Source organism: Sus scrofa, chromosome 5 (assembly GCF_000003025.6).
Source record: "Sus scrofa isolate TJ Tabasco breed Duroc chromosome 5, Sscrofa11.1, whole genome shotgun sequence".
Classification (NCBI taxonomy): Eukaryota; Metazoa; Chordata; class Mammalia; order Artiodactyla; family Suidae; genus Sus; species Sus scrofa.
The window spans coordinates 101864605-101885850 of NC_010447.5; the positions used below are offsets into that span (position 1 = coordinate 101864605).

At 43.7% G+C, this 21246-nt stretch overlaps 1 protein-coding gene and 1 long non-coding RNA gene across 2 annotated transcripts in view; one reads left to right on the forward strand and one right to left on the reverse strand.

The window, feature by feature from the left end:
* On the forward strand, positions 4593-9186 carry LOC110260829. The gene is made up of 2 exons (XR_002344363.1): positions 4593-5943; positions 6578-9186. It is a non-coding gene; the product is annotated as an uncharacterized LOC110260829 (long non-coding RNA).
* Positions 6709-21246, reverse strand: part of SYT1 (synaptotagmin 1) — a 522998-nt gene continuing 508460 nt past the window's right edge. The window contains 2 exon segments of the mRNA XM_005652622.3: positions 6709-9695; positions 16070-16203. Coding sequence (XP_005652679.2) covers positions 9489-9695; positions 16070-16203 — 341 coding nt within the window. The 3' untranslated portion in view covers positions 6709-9488.

Genomic DNA, 21246 nt, shown 5'->3' on the forward strand with positions numbered 1-21246 from the left:
TTCCTCCGCTCCCCGAGTCACGCACCCGGGAAGGTTCAGGTGCGAGCGCCGCCTCCGCGCCGGGGCGGAGCCCTGAGTGCACGCTGATTGGTTCGGAGAATTGCGTGGCTAGAATGTGGGCGGGGATTGAAGACAGAAGGGCGTGGTTAGTACCTGGGGCCGGCCTTGAATGCCAAGCCAAAGAATGGACGTGGTAGGGAAGAGGAAACGGGGGAGGGGAGTTAATGGGCAGAGTGGTGTGACTTGAAGTGCAGGGGGTTTCTAGAGGGTTGGGAAGAAAGGAAGGATGGACGGTTGCCAGTCAGCGGGACAAGAGAAGATGCTGCAGAGGACATACTGCCCGCAAAGCTCCCAGTATTTTACAGGTGAAGTTTGTCGACCCTGGGATGGATGTAGTAAGACCAAAACTATCATGTATTGACTTTTTTATACCAGGTTTAATATACATTATCTTCGATTCTCAGAATTAAGGGGTTTATCCAGGGCTATGTGTCTTAGTGAATGAAGCAGGATTTGAACCCAGGCTCCTGGCTCTCAGGCTGGTGCTTTGTCCCCTGTGCCGTGAGAGCTGGAGCAGGTGAGGCTAGGTGTTGGAAGGTGGCTGTCATTAGGTCATTAGGTGTCTGTGACTCTGACAGTGAGATAAGCTGCAAGTTTGAAGGAGGGGCTTGAAGAAACAGAGAGGGACTCCAGAAACTCCTCAGGGCTCAGCTTCTGCAGGCTTTGAAGGAAAGGCGAGGGCGAGGAAAGGGCCCCATCATCGGCCAGCTCTGGACCTGTCCTCGTGAGGCACACGGCCCTCAGCTGTTGTCAGACATTTCAGAGCACGATGACCACGGCTGCAGAGGCTGTGGGGACACCCGGACAGAGCGCACCAGTGGCAGTGAATTTTAGTGGAAACTTCTGAGACACCAAATTAGAAAATTCTGGAAACTTATCTTGAGAAAATAAATAGATTAGACTAATAGAATAGTAAATAAAACCTTCACTAAAGTATTAATTGCAATATTATTTGTGTATGAAATGAATTAGAAACCATTATCTGACACCGGGGAAAAGGGTTAAATACAGTTTTTGTTTATCTACCTGAGAAGTTAGTTGGTCATTAAAAATAAAAATTATAGACTGTGTGGCAGCAAGAAAAAAGTCTTGTTTTTCACATTAAGGGAAAAAATTGATGCTAAATTTTATGCACATTATGAGGAAAACTATTTGATTCACATGGATGAAGATGGTCAGCACATTTGTAACCACGAAAATGTACGTGGAGTGGTTTTTTTTCCTATTCCTCTTTCTTCCTTTTAAGTTTCTGTAATAATAAAAAAATCTTTTTCCAAACTGAGGAGTCTAAAGTTGTGTTTATATCTCAGTGCCTTCTCGCAAAGGCTGCTTAAAATATACAGCAGACGAATGGTTTTCCTTGCGATACATAGGTGGGTAAATGGATATTTTCAGGTAGTGGACGGTGGTGCATACTTTCAAAATTTCCTTTCTGATAGTGTTTTTGGTCAAAAGGAAAAATGACCAAGCTCCTGTTGCGGCCTGAGTTTGTGTCTCCGCATCCTTCTTCTTAGGGCAGAGGTGCGTGAAGGCCAAAGAGTAGATGCTTGTCGTTTTCGTCTGCTCAGGGACCACTTTTCTTCCTTGGTAGCAGCACTTTGGCTTTCATTTGAGGAAAGGAACTGTCCTTACCTCCTCTTTGTGCATCTTGGGCTGGGACATGCCCTAGGCCCGGCCAGAGCGGATACTGCGTTCTGCGGCCACAGTGGTTATTTATTTTTTTTCCCGTATTAAATAATTTTATTGCAGTAGAGTTGATTTACAATGTGATCATTTCTGCTGTACAACAGAGTGATTCGGTTACACATATACACACATCCATTCTTTTTCAGATTCTTTTCCCATATAGATTATCACAGAATATTGATTGCGTAGAGTTCCCTGTGCTGACAGCAGGTCCCCACTGGCAGGCATTCAATATACAGTGTACATGTGCCAAGTTCAAATCTCCAGTTCCCCCCTTCCCCCACCCCACCTGTCTCCTTTGGTAACCGTAAGTTTGTTTGACGCCTGTGAGACTCTTCTGCAATAAATTCATTTGTATCTTTTTTTGGATTCCACGTATAAGGGATATCCTGTGATGTTTGTTTTTCACTAACTTCACTTAGTATCTCTAGGTCCCATCCATGTTGCTGCAAATGGCATTATTTTATTCCTTTTTATGGCTGAGTAATATTCCATTGTGGGTGTGCTTGTGTAACACATCTTCTTTATACAGCATATATATGGGTCTTGTTTTTGTATCCATTCAGCCAGTCTGTGTCTTTCGGTTGGAGCATTTAGTCCATTTACATTTAAGGCAATTACTGATAGGTATGTTCTTATTGCCTTTTGTTAATTGTTTTGGATTTGTTTTTGTCGATTTTCTCTGGCCTTTTTTCTTCCCTTTTGTTCTCTTGTGGTTTGATGACTATCTTTAGTGTTGTGTTTGAATTGCATCTATTGCAGGTTTTTCGTTTGTGGTAACCATGAGGTTTTGATATAGGAGTCTATATATCCACACAAGATTGCTTTAAGTTGCTGGTCTCAATTGCAAATGCATTTCCAGGATCCTGCATCTGTACCTTCCTCTTCTCACAATGGCTGCTTTCGGTGGCATGTTTGTGTGGGGATGATTTCCTACCTTTACTGAGTTCGCCTTTACTGGTGAGGCTCACCAGTAAACACAGTGGTCATTTTAAGGAGGGCAAGTACCCCAAGCATGCGGGTCAGGTCTGGGAGCTTGAGCAACACCTGTGGAAGGGCACTCTCCGCAAGCATGCTAAGCTGGAAGAATGTAAGTTTGAAAGTGCTAGGGGCCATCATGGATACACTAGAACTTGACAGTGAAGTGACACAGAGAACAGAGGTGGCTGAGAAGGGAGGAAAAAGAGAAGGATGACATTGTATGAGCCCCTTGATCTGGCTGTTTCTGAATGTAATCATTCCTTGAACTTCCTGATTAGATGAGCCAAAGAGATTCCTCTCTCTGAATCTCTTTTCATCTCTTTCTCTCTCCCGCCTTTTTGCCCTTAATCCAGCTTGAATTGGTTTCCTTCCGCTGGCAACTCAAACAGTCCTGCCTGTAAAGGATGCTCAGTTCTTTGCTGTGCCTCCAGGTCGGAGGAGGTAGGAAAGTGACCGAAGTAAAGTGGACCACTGCGAAAGAAGTGGGCCTTGACTTGTTCAGGGCAAAATCCTTTTTCACCTCGGGTGAGCCCTGACAAGGGCAAGTCCGGTTTGCCCAGGGTAGAAGGTTTGCTGGCAGGACAGTTCCCGTCAAAGAAGAAGGATGAGGGTGGGAACGCTGGGGATGCATATTCGTGGGGACGGGGAAGAAACCAATCGGGCTGAAAGGCAAATTTTAAAACGCAGGTAACCTACAGCCAGCCCCACAACTTGGAGCACACACATCATCAGCGGCTTTGCATGGTGTTTTTTATTACTGCTGCCTTTTGATGGTTCATTCTGCATAATTATTATTCTGTATGCTTTGGAAAATTTCTTTGTACATTCAGTATCAGGCTATTTCTCATTTTTATTTTCCTGCTTTTTTTACCTTCTTGTTCCAAAGCCACCGTCTGACTGTTTTACGGTAAAGATTTGTGTGCAGCTTAAATCAGTTGCTAAACATCAAAGAGTCCTGTGCATGTGTAATAAAGATGTGGGGCGGGGACGGGGTAACCGCAATCACGGTTGGAATTTTCAAATCTGTAGTAGTCAGCTCTCTGCATAAAGGGAAGAAGAATGTGAATTTCCATGCATCTGCTTCATCAGGTGTGGCTCAGATGGGATCACCTGAATTCTCAGAGGGAGAAAAAGAGCATTTAGGAAAATCGAGGCAGCTGCGGAAAGGTTTCCTAGTGTTAGAGACTGAATGTTTGTGTCCCCCTGAAATTCTTACGGTGAAATCCTCACACTGAAAGCACTAGAAGGTGGGGGGCTTTGGGGTGATGCGTTACAAGGGCAAAACCCACATGAATGGGATTGTGCCCTGATAAAAGGAACCCCAGAGAGTGCTCTTGGCCCGTTTGCCATGTGTGGACACAGCAAAAGACCACTTCCCAGCAGACAAGGCATCTGCTGGTGGCTTGAGACGGACTTCTCAGCCTTTGGAAGAGTGAGCAATAAGTATGTGCTGTTTAAATCATCCCGCCTTCGGTGTTCGTGTTTGTATCGGCACGAATGGGCCGAGACGTCTAATGTATTGGTCATTCGCCTGCTCTCTCCTCCACCCTCATTCCCCTACTCTGTTGTGAACGGGGGTGGGGGCGCTAAGACCCAACAGACTGTTTGCTGGGCTCTCTTCCCAGCTGCTTCGGATTTGGTTGGGCCATGGGTGGCGCTGGTTGAGTTGGAAGGGAGAAGAGGGGAGGGAGCCTCTCTGCCCACGTCCAGCGTCGGTTGGCTCTCCTCTGGCAAGGGTGGCCTTGCACCCGGATGAGGGTCTTGTGGCAGTTCCAGGACCTCCGGGGTGGAGCCTGTCTGTGGGTCCCAACAGCATCTGAGACCCTTTGGTGCCCCCCCCCCCCCCCCCCCCCCCCGTCCCAGGTTCTGGCTGCTCCTCGAAGGTTCGAGGTACGAGGTACGTTAACACTGTCTTCTCCGCTTTGTTTTTCTAGCCTTTGTGGGTGTTCTGGGCCCATGTGTGGCCCCCCATTCTTATGCTAAAGTCCTAACTCTCCAGTACTTCAGAGTGTGACTGTATTTGGGGATGGGATGCTTGAAGGGGTAATGGAGTGACAGTGTGATCTTTAGGGTGTAAATCATCCGATAGGACTTCCATCCTCCTAAAAAGAGGGTAGGACACAGACACACGCAGAGAGAAGTCTAGGTGAACACAGGGACAAGATGCCATCGGCAAGCCCAGGAGACAGATCTCAAAAGAAACCAGTCCTGCCCACAGCTTGACCTCAGACCTCTGACCTTCAAAACTGGGAGCAAATGAATTTTTGTTTGTTAAGCCTCTAGGTCTGTGGTATTTTGTTAGGGCAGGCCTCGCAATTCATTACAGCTGGTATGTATTAATCTCTGGGTTAACCTGCTGTCTCTACTTTGTTTGCTCAGCTCTTTTTATGTGGCCAATTTCTTAGGTTACATTTCTTATTTGAAATACCTGGAATGGTTTTGTCTAACTGACGGAAACACTTATAAATCTCCTAAGTGTATGTATCTTAGACCTAAAAGCCTTTGGGAAGACAGACATTGAAAAAAAGATGGGGAGGTTTTTGTCGTTGCTTTTGGTAAAAAGCAACGCTCCTTTTGTACCTAAATTCAAGAGCTATTTAAGAAAAACAAGATGCTCCCCATTGAAAATTGGACAATTGTAATTATAACGCTGATTTATTTATTTATTTTTGGCAATGAACCCTAGTGGGTCTAAAAATTTTCTTTTCTCGTCTTACATTTAGAACCCAGCCAACTGTTTCCTCAGCGTGTGGCTTTTGCTCTGGCTGTCTAAGCTAGTTTGACTTCGCCCCTACACTGATTTGGCAGGGCCCCACAAACACTGCTGGAGGGAGTATGATAAAGAGGCCTTATCATGGGTAAACCTTCAGTCTTGTTGAATATGCGATAAATTTTGCCACCGTTTTGCCCACGCACGGACTTGGATAATTCCTCCCAGTTCCCTTAGGACTTCTTTCTGGTATTATCTTCTCTCCAAAAGTGTCCTCCTGTCTCTTCCCCCCAAAGAAGGCTCCCCCCCAAAGAGTCTCAGGATGGAGATTCTGAGATAGAGCTTTCCTGGGACATGCAGGTGTGAGGCCTTCTGATGGGGGACAGGAAGACGCGCAGCTCCAGAAGCACCATCAACCAACCCTCGGGGCTCTGACGGCTCAGGAGAGAGCCAGCGTGGACCAGGGCATATGGGCTGCCCCTGCCCCGGACAGTGCATGGCCTCAGGTAAGGCAGCTCCTCAGCAGAGGGCAGAGGGACATGGCTGTGAGCTGGCAGTAGGCAAGGCTTCTGGCAGCCTCAGGCTGAGCGCCTGGGCGCTGAAGGGAGGGAGGAGGGCACAGCGGGATGACCCCTGGGATTAGGCCGTTGGAGGTTCGGGGCACTCAGGGCGCGCATGGCAGCATCTTAGGGTCGTGCATTTACACGTCCCCCTGAGATGGGGGGCTGCTTGGGACCAGGTGTCCTCTGACTCCCCAGCATGCGGTAAAGACGTGGGCTGCAGCAGGCCCCTGAGAACTATGGACTTCGTGGGGGACAGTTGCTCACTCGCTTTACCTAGTAATTGCAGTAGGCAGGGCATTTACTGTGTGGGGACACTCTGCTTGAAAGGTGGGGTTTAAAAAAAATCTTATGTTTATTTTCATTCTGGAGAGGCTTATGCGACATGGGCTCTATATGGTGAAAATCCTGGAGGGCACATTTTGGGCGAAGCAGAAAGCCTGAAAATGGGCCTGAGGAGCGGATCAGGAACAGGAACAGGGAAACACGTGTTGAGAATGACGCTGCCCAGGAGCACTGGGCAGTAATGGCCAAATGCTGCCTGGGCATTGTTTTCCCTCTCGCCCTTCTGTATCCACAGACATGACTCAGAGGTTGGCATTCAGTACACGCTTTTGCTTAGCTGCCACTGCTTCCAGCAGGCCCCAGAGTCAATAGGCCATGCGCTCACCACCAGAGCCCGGTGAGAAAAAAGGTTGAAAGGCGACATCAACAGGAAATAAAACATTTTTATTGAATATCTGTGTAATATGTTAAGTCATTTTTAACAACAATCAGAAAACTACTGTGGAATTCACTACACGAAGTGAAACAAAATTTAAACCACCTCATCAAAAATGAAGGTAAAATACAGCTAAAGTAGTTGGCTCGCAGGCCACGAGCCATATGGCAGAAGAAAACACCCCAACATTTCTACAAGATACAGAGAAAACCCACACAGAGAAACACTCAAGCAGGCAGTAAATATACACAAAGGCAACTAGGATCTTTCTAGAGCATCAGATTCTAATACTTGACACAGCTTTGTCAGAAAGGTACATTGTGGCTTATCGGAGGATGAAAGTTGGTCTTAAAGCAGGCTCGGTCACTGACTCGTGGAAGATGGCATAGTACCAACTAACTCTATGGTGACAGTATCCCATGTCTGGCAGTGTTGTGAGAGAATGCATTTGTCGTGCTTTAACGCGAGAAATGATGTGTATTCAGCAGCTCGAACCTGGTGGTTTCAAAGTGTTTGTTTGAGCGTGAACACCTTAAAGCTAAATACGGTGAACTTAAAAGTTGGAGTCTGGTAGTCAAAGGATTTTCAAAAGTCAGTCCACTCTCTCTGGTAGGGTTGGGTCTTTGAAACGGGAAGGCTTCTCGCTTGAATCTTCTTTTCAAACTGGTACTTGATCGCACATCATTTGAATGACTTGTGCATTTTCTCTCATCTACAACTGGGCCGAAAGGTGAAAGGGCTCCCCTCTGCTCCGGTGAGGAAAGAACAAGACAGGAACCCCGTTTTATCAGGAAACAGCCAACCTTGTGTTGGAAGCGTCTCCCCAGCCCCTGCTGAATTCTCCTGGCGGTGTTAAAAACCATGGCATGAGAGCCTCAGGTCTGAGCATGAGGTTCATGCCTCCTTTCCCTGCATTTCGTTTCGGTGTGTTTGACGCTGACCCTTCACTCAGAGCATCCCTGCTTTCTGGGGGCTGGGAGTGAAAATGGGTCATGGAGGTGAGTGGGACAAAGACCAGCTGCAGTGGGGGAGCATCGGCTGCCGTCCAGCAAAGCGGTCGCCTACCAAGGTGGGGAGCAAAAGGGACCGTTGCACAGTGCTTGACAAGATGCTGTGTGTTCCGCCGCATGCGTTGCATCGTTCTTGTCTTCTGCATAGCTTTTCAGTTCGGAATTGGTCCTTTGTAATGAGAACTGTTTGTGCTACACACACCTTGGGCAGTGCAGTAGAAGGGAATGGCAGTATTGTTACAATATCACTACGGAATAGATTGAGTGCTGTCCACTGAGGAAACTACGTTACATGTCTAAGCACACACACGGCGGTCACAGTGTTACACAGGGCAGTCCTTGAAGACTCTTGTGGAAGGACTAGTAGCTTCATAATAGTGCCATTTACTACGTAATAACATTGAAAACACTTAAAAACGCCTCCTAAATCAAGCATCTAGTATACATAAGAGGTTGCTTCAGTTTTCTAGAACTTGTTCTTGTTTCACCTTTTTTTTTTTAAAGGACAAATTAAAACTTATTTACGTAAAAAGAGCATATAAAAAGATCACTAGCTGTCTGTTTTGGCTTAATTGAAGTGCATTCAGAACTATGGCTAATTGTTTATTTTTTCCTCTGTTGATGGGATTACAATACTGTCTGTTTACCACAAAGTAATTTTGTGTAATAAGCACAGATTGCTGTGTTAAAAATATTCTGCATTCCTTCTAATCTGGTTTTGTATAATAAAATATTTTGTTACAAAGTCGAACGTGCAAACCTTTTGGAATTATAGATGTGAAATCTGCAATAGAATTCACAGGCTGCACATTTTGTAGAAAGGTGATAACGGAGAGCTACTTTTTTTTTTTTTTTTTAAAGTAGTCAGGCAATATTTCGGAAATGCTGACTTCTTTTCCACTCAGCTTCCTCCCACCCACCCCATCCCCAAACAAATGCACGTGCATGCACGCGCACATACACACACGGAACAGCATCGCGTCACTGCTCTCTAGGCAGTAATATGAAATCGTTGACTCCTGTCCAGCTGCTTCCTCAAATGTAAAAGTGAAGCACTGGTTTTAGCTCTGTAGATACACACAGACTGATGCTATTCTGGTTTGTGGCTATGCTTCCAGGAGGTCAGGCTTGATGCTGCTCAGATCATGCTCATTTGCCTGAAGAATTCTGTAAAATTGGATTCACCCACCAAATATGTGGTGTCAGTGTATCTTGGTGCTCAAATGAGTCAATAGAAAGCTCAGGTTTAAGTTGTCCTTTAAGATGTCAGTTTCATTGTACTAGTGCCTTACAAGTTGATATTTTTGCTGGAATGCAGACGATACTATATTTACCATATAATATATTATCAGCTCTCCTATATCTCAGTCCATTTACATAGTTTAAAATAGAACATCTTATTAAAAACATCTAGATATACACAGATTAGGAAACGCTTACAACATACAAATACACAAACTAGAAATAAATCTTTAGCATACTGGTATATACAACGGTGTGATACAATAAATAATTTCCGTCATGCTCTATCTACACATCATATTGCTTAAAATAAGAGTAGATTCGGAGGGCAGTGGTAGGATGAAGGGCTTATGGGCTCTCTACGTTTAAATTTGTGCAAATTAAAACAGGATTTGAAGTACCACTGAATTGTGTTAGGAACGCATGGCTGGAAAAATGAAAGGACCCATATTACTGAGGTATTTACAGATACTGGCTAAAGAGCACTATGTGGGCAAATGCAGAAAGGCTTCTCTCCTTTACTTCTTGACAGCCAGCATGGCATCAACTTCCTCCTCCACCTGTAGGGTGTGCCACTGGGCGATGGGTCGCCTGGGGTTGGCCAGCATATCTGACCAATGTCGCAGCTCCGCTCCGGTGCTATTGTAGCCCACAAAGACTTTGCCGATGGCATCGTTCTTGCCAATCTTGTCATAGTCCAAAACAGTTACCACCACTTGCACTTTCTGAAAGAGGACACCAAAGAAACATTAATCGTCCAGCTCTAGAGATAAAGCCCTCTTACCAAGCTTCCTTGAGATTGAAGCAACTGGAAAAAAGAAGAATCAATCTCCAATCACCAAGACAAGGCTGCAAATGACTTGGACACGAAAACCTGAGTCCAAACCCTGTTGCCCTGATTGTATCACCATCATTGCCATCATCATCTTCTTTAGCATCTTCAAAATATTCAACAAGTGTTCATTTTGGCACAATTCTAAGTCTTTTATGTGAACCACTCAGTTACAATAGGTCTTGTTAACACTGTCCTCATACAGATAAAATGCTGAAGCTCAGGGAAGTTAAATCACCTGCCTGCAGTCATAGAAGAAATAAATAGCTTTGGAGTTCCCACTGCGGCAAGGTGGGTTAAGAATCTGACTGCAGTGGCTTGGGTTTCTGAGAAGGCATACGTTCTATCCCTAGCCTGGTGCAGCTGGGGAAAGGATCTGGCACTGCCACAGCCCTGGCGTCGGTCAAGGCTGTGACTCAGATTCAACCCCTGGCTGGGGAACTTCCATATGATATGGGTGTAGCCATTAAAAAGAGAGAAAGAAAGGAAATAAGTAGTTTGGTTTTCACAGTCCACGCTGTAAAATACCAAGCCAGGCTGCCCATGTCACCTTGTGTTCACCTTTAAATCCATCTGTTTCCACTGCTTCATCAGCCAAGTTTCTGGCAATAGTGCTAAGATCATTCTTGGTTACCATTTTCACAGCAACCATGTGCTGCAATCCTATTTTAGGTGGGAAGAGCCAGTGTTTGACATAAAATGAATATAGAATTTCAGCTCATCACTTGACTGTTGTGAGTATAAAACGTGACAACAGAGTGAACATCTTAAAGTAGTAACGAGCTAAAGATTTTTATCGTTCATAAATCCTCTCAATAAGCATTTCTTAGGTTACCACTATGTATCGAGCACTGCCATCAAATGGAAGCACCTGTTCAGGCCACACAAGAGTTACTCCTGTGACTCCATTAGGTTGCGAGCATCTTTTTAGTGACTTACTTTTTTGAACTGGAGAAAACAAATCTATACCATTTTGACATGAAAGAAACCTTTTTTAAAAGTACATTTTAGGTATTCCTAAGTAATTAATGCATTTGCATAATCAACATATGCTATGGCTCCAACCTAGACCCTGAGGGAAAAGATAAAGGTTAGAATAAAGCGGAATATGCATCATGTTTGGTGGCCAGAATCAAAAGAAGCAGAAAATGTAATGATGGAAGCCAGGGCCAGATGAAGATGCTGCCCAGTTAGGGCCCTTTAGTGGGCTTTGGACTCGGAAGCCTGCATTACTGTCCAAATGTGTTGAGAGATGGCGCCCACGTACAGCTTCAGATCAGGAAAAAAGGTCGCTTCTTGAAGTGGAATTCAGAATGTAAAATGCATTTGCAATAAAGGAACCCAATTTCCATCTTCCCTTGTGCAGCCTTGGATTGATTCCATTATCAAGGGAATGGCCTATTCACTGGCTGATTTGGAACTGAGAACAGAATCACGTTGGTTCGGAGAACTTTTCCCAAGTGAATGCATCAGGATGCAGTTGTATTTCAAGGAGTGGGGAGAGTGGGGACCCTAGGAGCATCATGCCTAAAAGTACTGAGGGTTTTCAGAGGTTGGAGTGAGTTTTGATTATTTCATCCAGGAATGTACTGATTAGTAGCAATCAAGACAAAATATCCTTATAAAGGCCTTGGGTTAATTCTTCCAGTTGCATAAGCAGTTTATTTACACATTTTTTTTGGGGGGGGTGGGTTGCAACCTTTTCATGTGCTTTCGGGAATCAGCGTATTTTGCTTCTTGTAACATATTTCATAAGGATAGAGACAGACAGACAGATCATCTTATAACCTTAGCATAAATGAAACCTAAACCCCCCAAATAGCATGTTAAATGCTCAGTTATTCTCTCTAGGGAAATGCAAAGACTGGGAAGGCAGTCTCTGGGGTGGGAGGGAGAAAAAAGAATAAATTGATTCAAGGAGCAGAGAAAAAAGGATGCAGTCAAAGGCATGCTCATTATTTCCATGCCTCGTGGACCCTGTCTCGGGCTGAGGTTTTTGTCCTGACAAAATGTTATTGTCTCTGAAAGGCTGCCCCAGAAACCCAACATGGCTTGTTTTTAACGTGCTTCATTTTCAATATATTTGCATTTGCTGAAAGTTAGAGTTGAAAAGGGACATGTATTTTTTTTTAAGGCATGGAATTGTAGCTCAAAGGAGGAGATTTACAATAGGATTTTTCATCTCAATGTCCTGCCTTATATTGCTTTATGGAATTAACACACAAAATTCCAGAAAGTGTCATTTTCCATAGGAAGAAAGTCTTAGAATCAAAAAAGAGTTCCCTGAATAAATATTGCAAAATGAATTGTTGGAGAAAATTGGATGTCTTAAGTTGCCAGTGAGTCCAAAGCAGTGAAGCCACTGGTTCAGGCTAGTGAGCAAGTGACTGGGGACAGGGAATCTGTGTCTTCTGCAACGTCATTTACTTGTATAACAGCTACTGAAAGTAAATAAGTAGGTATACATTTGCTGCCATATGAACAAGTATATAAGAAAGGTTCTATAAAAACTATGAACTAATGTCAGGATGGCGGGTTATTGTTGAGTGAAAAAACTGCCATATGTTATATACAGTAGCTACTAGCCACACATAAGCATTTAAATTCAAATGAATTAAAATTAAATAAAGTTCCTTGATTATACTAGTGGCTGAGGAGCTCATTACCCATGTATGGCTGGTGGCTACCATCTTCGAGAGCACGGATGATAAAATATTTCCATTCTCACATTATCCAGTAGGATAGTGCTGATTTACATATTGTTTCCTCTTATGTGTTAGATATATTTTCTAATAAAATGTTAATTTGAAAAAGATACAATATTAGCCTTGTAAATAATAATGGGAACGAGTTACTGAGGGTTCTTAGGTGCTCAGCACGTTCCAAATGCTTTATATGCATAACCATGCTTTGACATGGATTCTGTTATTCTTCCCATTTTATATATGAGACAATTCTCTCTCTCTTTTTTTAGGGGGGAGCTTTTTAGGGCTGCACCCATGGCATATGGAGGTTCCCAGGCTAGGGGTCGAATCAGAGCTACAGCTGCTGACCTCATCACAGCCACAGCAACACAGGACCTGAGCCTCATGTGTGACCTACACCACAGCTCACGGCAATAGCAGATCCTTAACCCACTGAGCAAGGCTAGGGATCGAACCTGCATCCTCATGGGTACTAGTTGGATTCGTTTCCGCTGTGCCACAACGGGAAGTCCTATGCGAGACAATTCTAAGCCTGTTTCCTTATATGTACATAAAATTCTGATAATAATGATACCTTTCTTATAAGATTATAGTAAGGATTAAATGAGATTGCACAGGTAAAGTACTTAACTTGGACTTAGATAACAGATAAATATACAATAAATATAGCTATTGTATTAGCTGTATTCATGGAACAAAGGTGTGATGCATTCATAAGGTACTGTATTTTAAGAATAGATTAAAAATAAAAATATGCAACTGAAGAATATTTGCTGACTTTTGTTCTTCTGGATCTTTAAAAATTTCTATGCTATAGTTTTTTTTTTAAAATTAAAGTATAGCTGATGTACAGTGCTGTGCTAATTTCTGCAGTACAGCAAAGTGACTTGTTATATACTTATATACATTCTTTTTTTTTTTTTTTTTTTTTTGTCTTTTTGCTATTTCTTTGGGCCACTCCTGCGGCATATGGAGGTTCCCAGGCTAGGGGTCTAATCGGAGCTGTAGCCACCGGCCTACACCAGAGCCACAGCAACGCGGGATCCGAGCCGCATCTGCAACCTACACCACAGCTCACGGCAACGCCGGATCCTTAACCCAGTGAGCAAGGCCAGGGACCGAACCCGCAACCTCATGGTTCCTAGTCGGATTCGTTAACCACTGCGCCACGACGGAAACTCCTACATTCTTTTTAAAATTCCTTTCCATTATGGCTTATCCCAGGAGACTGGATATAGTTCCCTGTGCTAAACAGTAGGATTTCATTGTCTACCCATACTAAATGTAATTGTTTGCATCTACTAACCCCAAACTGCCAGTCCATCCTACTCCCTCTCCCCCCACCCTTGGCAACCACAAGTCTGTTCTCTCTATCTGTGAGTTTCTGTTTTGTAGATAGTTTCACTTTTGCCATATTTTGGATTTCACATATAAGTGATATCATATGGTATTTGTCTTTCTCTTTCTAACTCCACTTAGTATGATAATCTCTAGTTACATCCACACTGCATTATTTCATTCTTTTTTATGGCTGAGTAGCAGTCCATTGTATGTATGTAACACATCTTCTTAATCTGTTCATCTGTTGATGGACATTTAGGTTGTTTCCAAGTCTTGGCTATTGGGAATAGTGCTGCTATGAACATAGGAGTGCATTTATCTCTTAGAATCATTGTTCTGTCTGGACATAAGCCCAGGAGCGGAATTGCTGAATCATATGATAATTCTATTTTTAGTTTTCTGAGGAACCTCCATACTTTTTTCCACAGTGGCTGTACCAGTGTCCATTCCCACAAAAAGTCTAGGGGAGTTCCCTTTTCTTCACACCCTCTCCAACATTTGCTATTTGCAGACTTTTTAAAGATGGCCATTCTGAACAATGCAAGGTGATGCTTCATAGCAGTTTTGATTTGCATGTCTCTAATAATGATTTTGAGCATCTTTTCATGTGTTTACTGGCCATCTGTATGTCTTCTTTGGAGAAACATCTATTTAGATCTTCTGCTCATTTTTCAATTGGGTTGTTTGGCTTTTCTGTTGTCGAGTTATATCAACTGTTTGTATATTTTGGAGAGTAAGCCCTTATTGGTGCATTGTTTGTAAATATTTCCACCATTCTGTAAATTGTCCTTTCATTTTTTTTTATGGTTTCCTTTTGCTGTACGAAAACTTGTATGTTTGATTAGGTCCCATTTATTTTTGTTTTTATTTCTATTGCCTTGGAGACTGGCCCAAGAACAACGTTGGTGTGATTTGGGTCGGATAATGTTTTGCCTATGGTCTCTTCTAGGAGCTCTATGGTGTCATGTCTTATGTTTAAGTCTTTAAGCCATCTCGAGTTTATTTTTGTGCATGGTGTGAGGGTGTGCTCGAACGTCACTGATTTCCATTATCCTGCCGCTTTGATAGCTACCCTTCATCTCTCCCTCAAGTCATGGGCAACCTTGTATGTAACTTAAAAGATAGACCTACATCAATTATTTAATAAGGTGTAAAAAGAGTGTTCCTTTAAGCAGTTGTACTCTCTGATACCCATTAACGATTAGCAAGAAATAGCCCATAATTATTGGATCCATTAGCCCAACTGTGGACATGGGGTGAGAAAACCTCAGTGTATTTAAGAATTACTGATGAATAAGATCATATGCTATCGTCCCCAGGCCACATGTAGGAGTCTCTTTTGACATGTTAATCACAAGGTCATTTCATAGACTGCTTCCTACCATAACGATTGTTATCTGGCAAATTAAGGTTTTGTTTTTCTGAAAATATCCATCCATTCCAACTCAGAAACAGGAGGCTGAATTTAAGCAATTACAAACGCAACGGAGTCTAATTTTCTGCCATTAATCCTTTTTAATGGTGAAAGATTAAAGATGCTACCTGTTTAACATCAACCAAATGATTTCTTTTATCACTACTTTTTTGCAATTAAGATGTGCTAAAAAGAATCCCACAGGCGTTCCCGTCGGGGCGCAGTGGTTAACGAATCCAACTAGGAACGATGAGGTTGTGGGTTTGATCCCTGGCCTCGCTCAGTGGGTTAAGGATCTGGCGTTGCCCTGAGCTGTGGTGTAGGTTGAAGGCTCGGCTCGGATCCCGAGTTGCTGTGGCTCTGGTGTAGGCTGGCGGCTACGGCTCCAATTGGACCCCTGGCCTGGGAACCTCCATGTGCTGCAAGAGCGGCCCAAGAAATGGCAAAAAAAAAAAAAAAAAAAAAAAGAGAACCCCACAATATGGCCTGGGAGTAAAGAATGAAAGCTCACTTTCTTCTTGTGGATGTACTTTTTGAATTAGTAGAATTGTTCTGTTGATTTTCTTTTTCCTACCTCACTTCTGCTGAACGGAGGACCAGCTGTTTTTGGCCGATGAATCAGCACTTCCTGCGCTGTGTATTTTCTCATTTCCCTCTTGATGCAGCCTGAGCATCAGTGTGCATGGAAGAATAGCGGCAGTTCTAATGGAGACATGTGCACTGATAATTTCCCAGGTCTGTGTGTGTTTACTTTTGTGATCTGAAGAGATGAAATTAAATGGGAAGAGCGAAGGAGTTTGACATTACCTGGATTTGCTCAAAGGGCACTTCAAAGCTGAAGGACTCATTGTAGTAGGGGTTCAGTGTGTTCTTTTTAATTGTTGTCTTTTTCTTCTTCAGCCTCTTGCCATTCTGCATCAGATGAATCTTTACATAAGGATCTGAGAAACAGGAACAAAAATGTTAGGGGATCAGAGACACATATTTTAGATTATAACTTAGCTTTTAAAAAGTCCACGTATTCCCAACAGGAAAATAATTGTGGAGCGTATTTTGTATTTTTGACAATTTCAAGGATTTTTTTTTTTTTTGTCTTTTTAGGGCCGCATTTGCGGCATATGGAAGTTCCCAGGCTAGGGGTCCAATTGGAGCTGTAGCTGCTGGCCTGCACCACCGCCACAGCAACGCCAGACCTGAGCCCTGTGTGCACCCTACAGCTCAGGGCAATGCTGGATCCTCAACCCACTGAGGAGGCCAGGGATCGAATCTGCGTCCTCCTGGATGCCAGTCAGGGGATCCGTTTCCACTGCGCCATGATGAGAACTCCTGAAGCATTTTTTTAATTGAAAGACTTTAAGTAACCTATGGCCCTTTTTTTTTTTTTTTGCCATGGTATCTCAATATTTGTCGTTGAATTTAGGAGATAAGAGCAGTGGTGTGTTGGTAAACCAGCTCTTTGGGAAAAAAAGTCTTGATGTTCCGCATTTTAACATTTATGGTATAAATACTCTCAAGCTAACAGTTTAACAACTGGCTTACTAAATTCCTGAAAAATTAACAATTGGCTCTTGCGAGCTGGCAAAGAACTGGCTGCAATATACCACCGCATGGAAATAAAACGCTTGACACAGAGGATAAAGGAACCATTTCATCCTTTCATTTATTCATTTGCTCAAACAGCCTGTCAGGGTCTAGGGACATAGCTGTGAACAAACCAGACCGTCCCTGTTTGCAGAATGCAGCTTGAGACTTGGAGGGGAATAGACCGGACAGCAAGCTTGTAAAGAAAAGAACTGCATATGAATTAGGAGTTGAGAAGACTCTGGAAGGAGAGAGCGGATGGAAGTGTGATGAGGTTCCTGGCGGTGGGCCGGTGAGGCCAAGGGAGGAATGGAGTTCGTACACCGAGATCACTCGGGTAGGGCCTTTCTGTGGAGGAAACATTTAAACCGAGATGTGAATGCTGAGGCCACATGTGTGAGAGAGAATGAGAGAGTGTGTGTGTGCGTGTGTGCGTGCATGCACGCTCATGTGCACGTGAGAGACATAGAAATAGAGAAATAGATCCAGGAGTTCCCGTGGTGGCGCGGCAGTAACGAACCCAACTGGTACCCATGAGGACATGGGTTTGCTCAGTGGGTTAAGGATCCTGCGTTGCGTGAGCTGCGGTGTAGATGGCAGACTCAGCTTGGATCGGGCATTGCTATGGCTGTGGCGCAGGCCAGTGGTCCCAGCTCCGATTTGATCCCTAGCCTGGGAACTTCCCTATGCCACGGTGGGGCCCTAAAAAAGACAAAACAAGAACCACCAAAGTAGAAATAGATCCAGGACACATGCCAGAACATGCCTGGGTGGGAAAAAGCTTTACGAGTGCAGGGAAAGAAGAGCAAGTTGGTGGTACACACAGAGGTAATGAGAAAAGGAGCAGAGATTTCCCGTAGCAGCGTCCCCAAGGCCTCATTAGTAAAGGCGAGGTAATAACTAAGTCACTGGAGAGGTAAGACCATTCTCATTATTAATGGATGAATGACATTCTTTCAGATTATTAAGAACCAGTGCCCAGGCTTGAGAGTAAAATCCTACTATTTTCATAAACATTTTCCCATCTGATATGTCATGCATGCTCATTATAGAAAAAATAGCAGAAATCAATAATGAAAAGAGCAAATTATAAATCATCCATGATTTTACTCCCTTAAAATAGCCACTGCCAAGTCTCCCAAGATTCTTCTCTTTAGAACGTGTAGAGCTGGGAGAAACTTGACAGGTAATATAGTCTAATGCCCACATACTTTCAGAAGATACAAAGTCAGGTTAAAAAAAAAAAAGTGGGTTTTATCTCCCTTATTCCTGTCCCCCAGGAGAACATAACTCTTGAAGGACAGAAACTTTGTCTGCCATATTCACTAATTGAATTTACTAAGCAGTACCTGGCACTGTTCAAGCTTTGCTGAACGAATTCGCGGAACTTTCATAGGGTTGGCCTCCTAATCTGGGGCTTCTTCCTCTCCGTCCTGTCTTCTTCCCACTGCCCCAGAGCCCACAGTACCTGGATATGTGTAGCTTCGGGTTCTGGTTTTGGTTCTTAATGCTACATCCAGTCTAGGGGCTTGTAATCAAGGCTTTCATCCAAATGAAGACTATCTTTAAAAGTCAGACCAAGAGATGAGAAACCAACTTCATCAGCTAAATACTTGGTGGGTTAAAAGCACACACTATGCATAATTGCAAGTGAAGGGAAAAATGGCCCCTTTTCCTTTTTTACCTGGTAAGGCATCTTGCTGTTCACAGGCAATGCTATTTTTGGTTCAGAGAACTTGTTTCCCTATGAAGGTCCCTGGTTCCCTCCAGCCCAGCCCCCTGCATTGTTATAAAGATGCTCGTCTCCAGTTGCTCCTTGGCCTGACAAAACACCCAAATACTCCTAAGTCAATGTTGGTCCTCCTATTTTTGCATATTGAACCTTCATCAACCTAACTCACGAACAGGTTTTTGCAAGAGAAGCACCATGACTCTCTGTTGATTCATCTAACAAAGTAAGTGACAAGAAAAGTCCTTGTGCGTCTGCCGTTTAGGTCAGCAGATTCAAAACCCAACAGTTGCAGATTTCAGCACAACCTCTGATTTGACGTGATCAGTGCCTGGGGGCGAACAAGGTAACTTAGAAACACTGATCCGCACGGTTCTCACCGAGAAACTAGAGGTTCGTAACCCCTTGATCAATATCCCATTTCCTGGAGTTCCCATCGTGGCTCAGTGGTTAATGAACCCAGCTAGCATCCATGAGGACGCAGGGTCGATCCCTGGCCTTGCTCGTGGGTTGAGGATCTGGCGTTGCCGTGAGCTGTGGTGTAGGTCGAAGATGCGGCTCAGATCCCACGTTGCGGTGGCTCTGGCGTAGGCCGGCGGCTACAGCTCCGACTGGACCCCTAGCCTGGGAACCTCCATATACAGCAGGTGCGGCCCTAAAAAGACAAAAAAAAAAAAAAAAATCTCATTTCCTTTACTCCCCAGCCCCTGGCAACCACTACTCTACTCTCTGTTTCTATGATTTTGAATTTCGTAAAAATAAATTTTATATTCACATATATGGGAGATAATGCAGTGTTTGGCTTTCTCGATCTGACTTATTTTACTTAGCATAATGCCCTCAGGAGCTATCCATGTTGTTAAAAATGGCAGGATTTCCTTCTTTTTCATGGCTGAATAATATTCAACTGTATCTGTTGACAAACATTTAGATTGTTTCTGTGTCTTGGCTACTGTGAATTATGCTGCAACAGCTGTGGGAAACACAGATATCTTTTTGAGACAGTGATTCTATTTACTTCAGATGCTACCCAGGAATGGAACTGCTGAATTGTATGGTATCTCCATTTTTAATTTTTTGTGGAATTTCCATAGTGTTTTCTGTAGTGGCTGCGCCAGTTTCCATTCCCACAGCAGCGCTTGAGGTTTCCCTTTCCTCCACATCTTTTTATCAACCGCTTTTTATCACTTGCCTTTTTAATGATAGCCATCTTAGTGGGTTGAGGTGGTATCTCATTACGGCTTTGATGTGTATTTTCCTGATTATTCGTGATGTGGGGTATCTTTTCATGTACCTATTTGCCATTTATATAACTTCTCTAGAAAAAGATCATTCATAACCTCTGCCTATTTTTAATTGGATTTTAATTTTTAAAAAAATATTTTTAGGGCCACAAGTGCAGTATATGAAAATTCTCAGGGTAAGGATCCAATTGGAACTGTAGCTGCCGGCCTACACCGCAGCCACAGCAATGCAGGATCCCAGCCATGTCTGCAACCTATACGAGAGCTCATGGCAATGCTGGAACTTAACCCTCGGAACAAGGCCAGGGATTGAACCCATGTCCTCATGGATACTAGTCAGGTTCATTATCACTGAGCCACAATGGAAACTCCAGATTTAAAAATTTTTTATTTTTATTTTTTGCTAGTGAGATGTATGAGTTTCTTTGAACATTAACCCTTTATTTGATATATGGTTTACAAGTATTTTCTCCCACTCCATGGCTTGTTAGAGGTCTTATTCTTTTTCAACTTTTGTGCCTGGATAAGTCTTGAATGTCTAGGTCTGATAGGTTGCATTCCCAAGGTGGACATCTTTGAGCATCTTCTTGGTCCAGCCATCCAAAGTCTTACATTGCTTCTCCGTTTTCTCCAGTCTTCTCCCTTTCCCTTTTTTTCTTCCCTTTTGTCTTTTTTAGGGTCGTACCTGTGGCATATGGAAGTTCCCAGGCTAGGGGTTGAATCAGAGCTGTAGCTGCTGGCCTGCACCACAACCACAGCAATGCAACGCCAGATCCAAGCCACATCTGTGACCTACATTGCGGACTGCTGGATCCTGAACCCACTGAGTGAGGCCAGGGATCGAATCCATGTCCTCATGGATACCAGTTGGGTTCATTACCACTAAGCCACGACGGGCACTCCAGGTCTTTCCCACGTTCATCCACACCTGGATTGGCTCGATTTTCTAGGTGTCCTCTTGGTCTTTCACTGTGCTGAAGTCTTGCACCGAGTTCCTGTCCCTTTGGAGATGGCTCACATCCCCTGACGAGTTCCTTAGCAGCTCCTTCTGTGATCAAGCCCTTGCTCCTGTCTCTCTAGCTGTGGTTGGGTCTTCTAAATGGAAATACAGCCACCCGACGGTGAGCTACACCCATGCTTTAAGGACACATGTGTCCTTTTTATAGTAAGCACCACCTCTCCTGCAAAGTATAATTAAATTTGTTTTGTTTTAGGGGCTCCACAAAGCAAATCCCTGTCAGTTCAGAGTTCCGTAGTGGCTTAGAAATCCCGGTCATTGCATGATGACATAATTTTATGGAAATGATAAAATAAGCTATAATGACACTCACTAAAGTTGCTGTTGCTCTTCTTGAGTACAACTGCTGGACACCACGTGCGGCATCCACACATCTGTCAGGTTTTTGCACACATGTACATAGCGTGGGGAA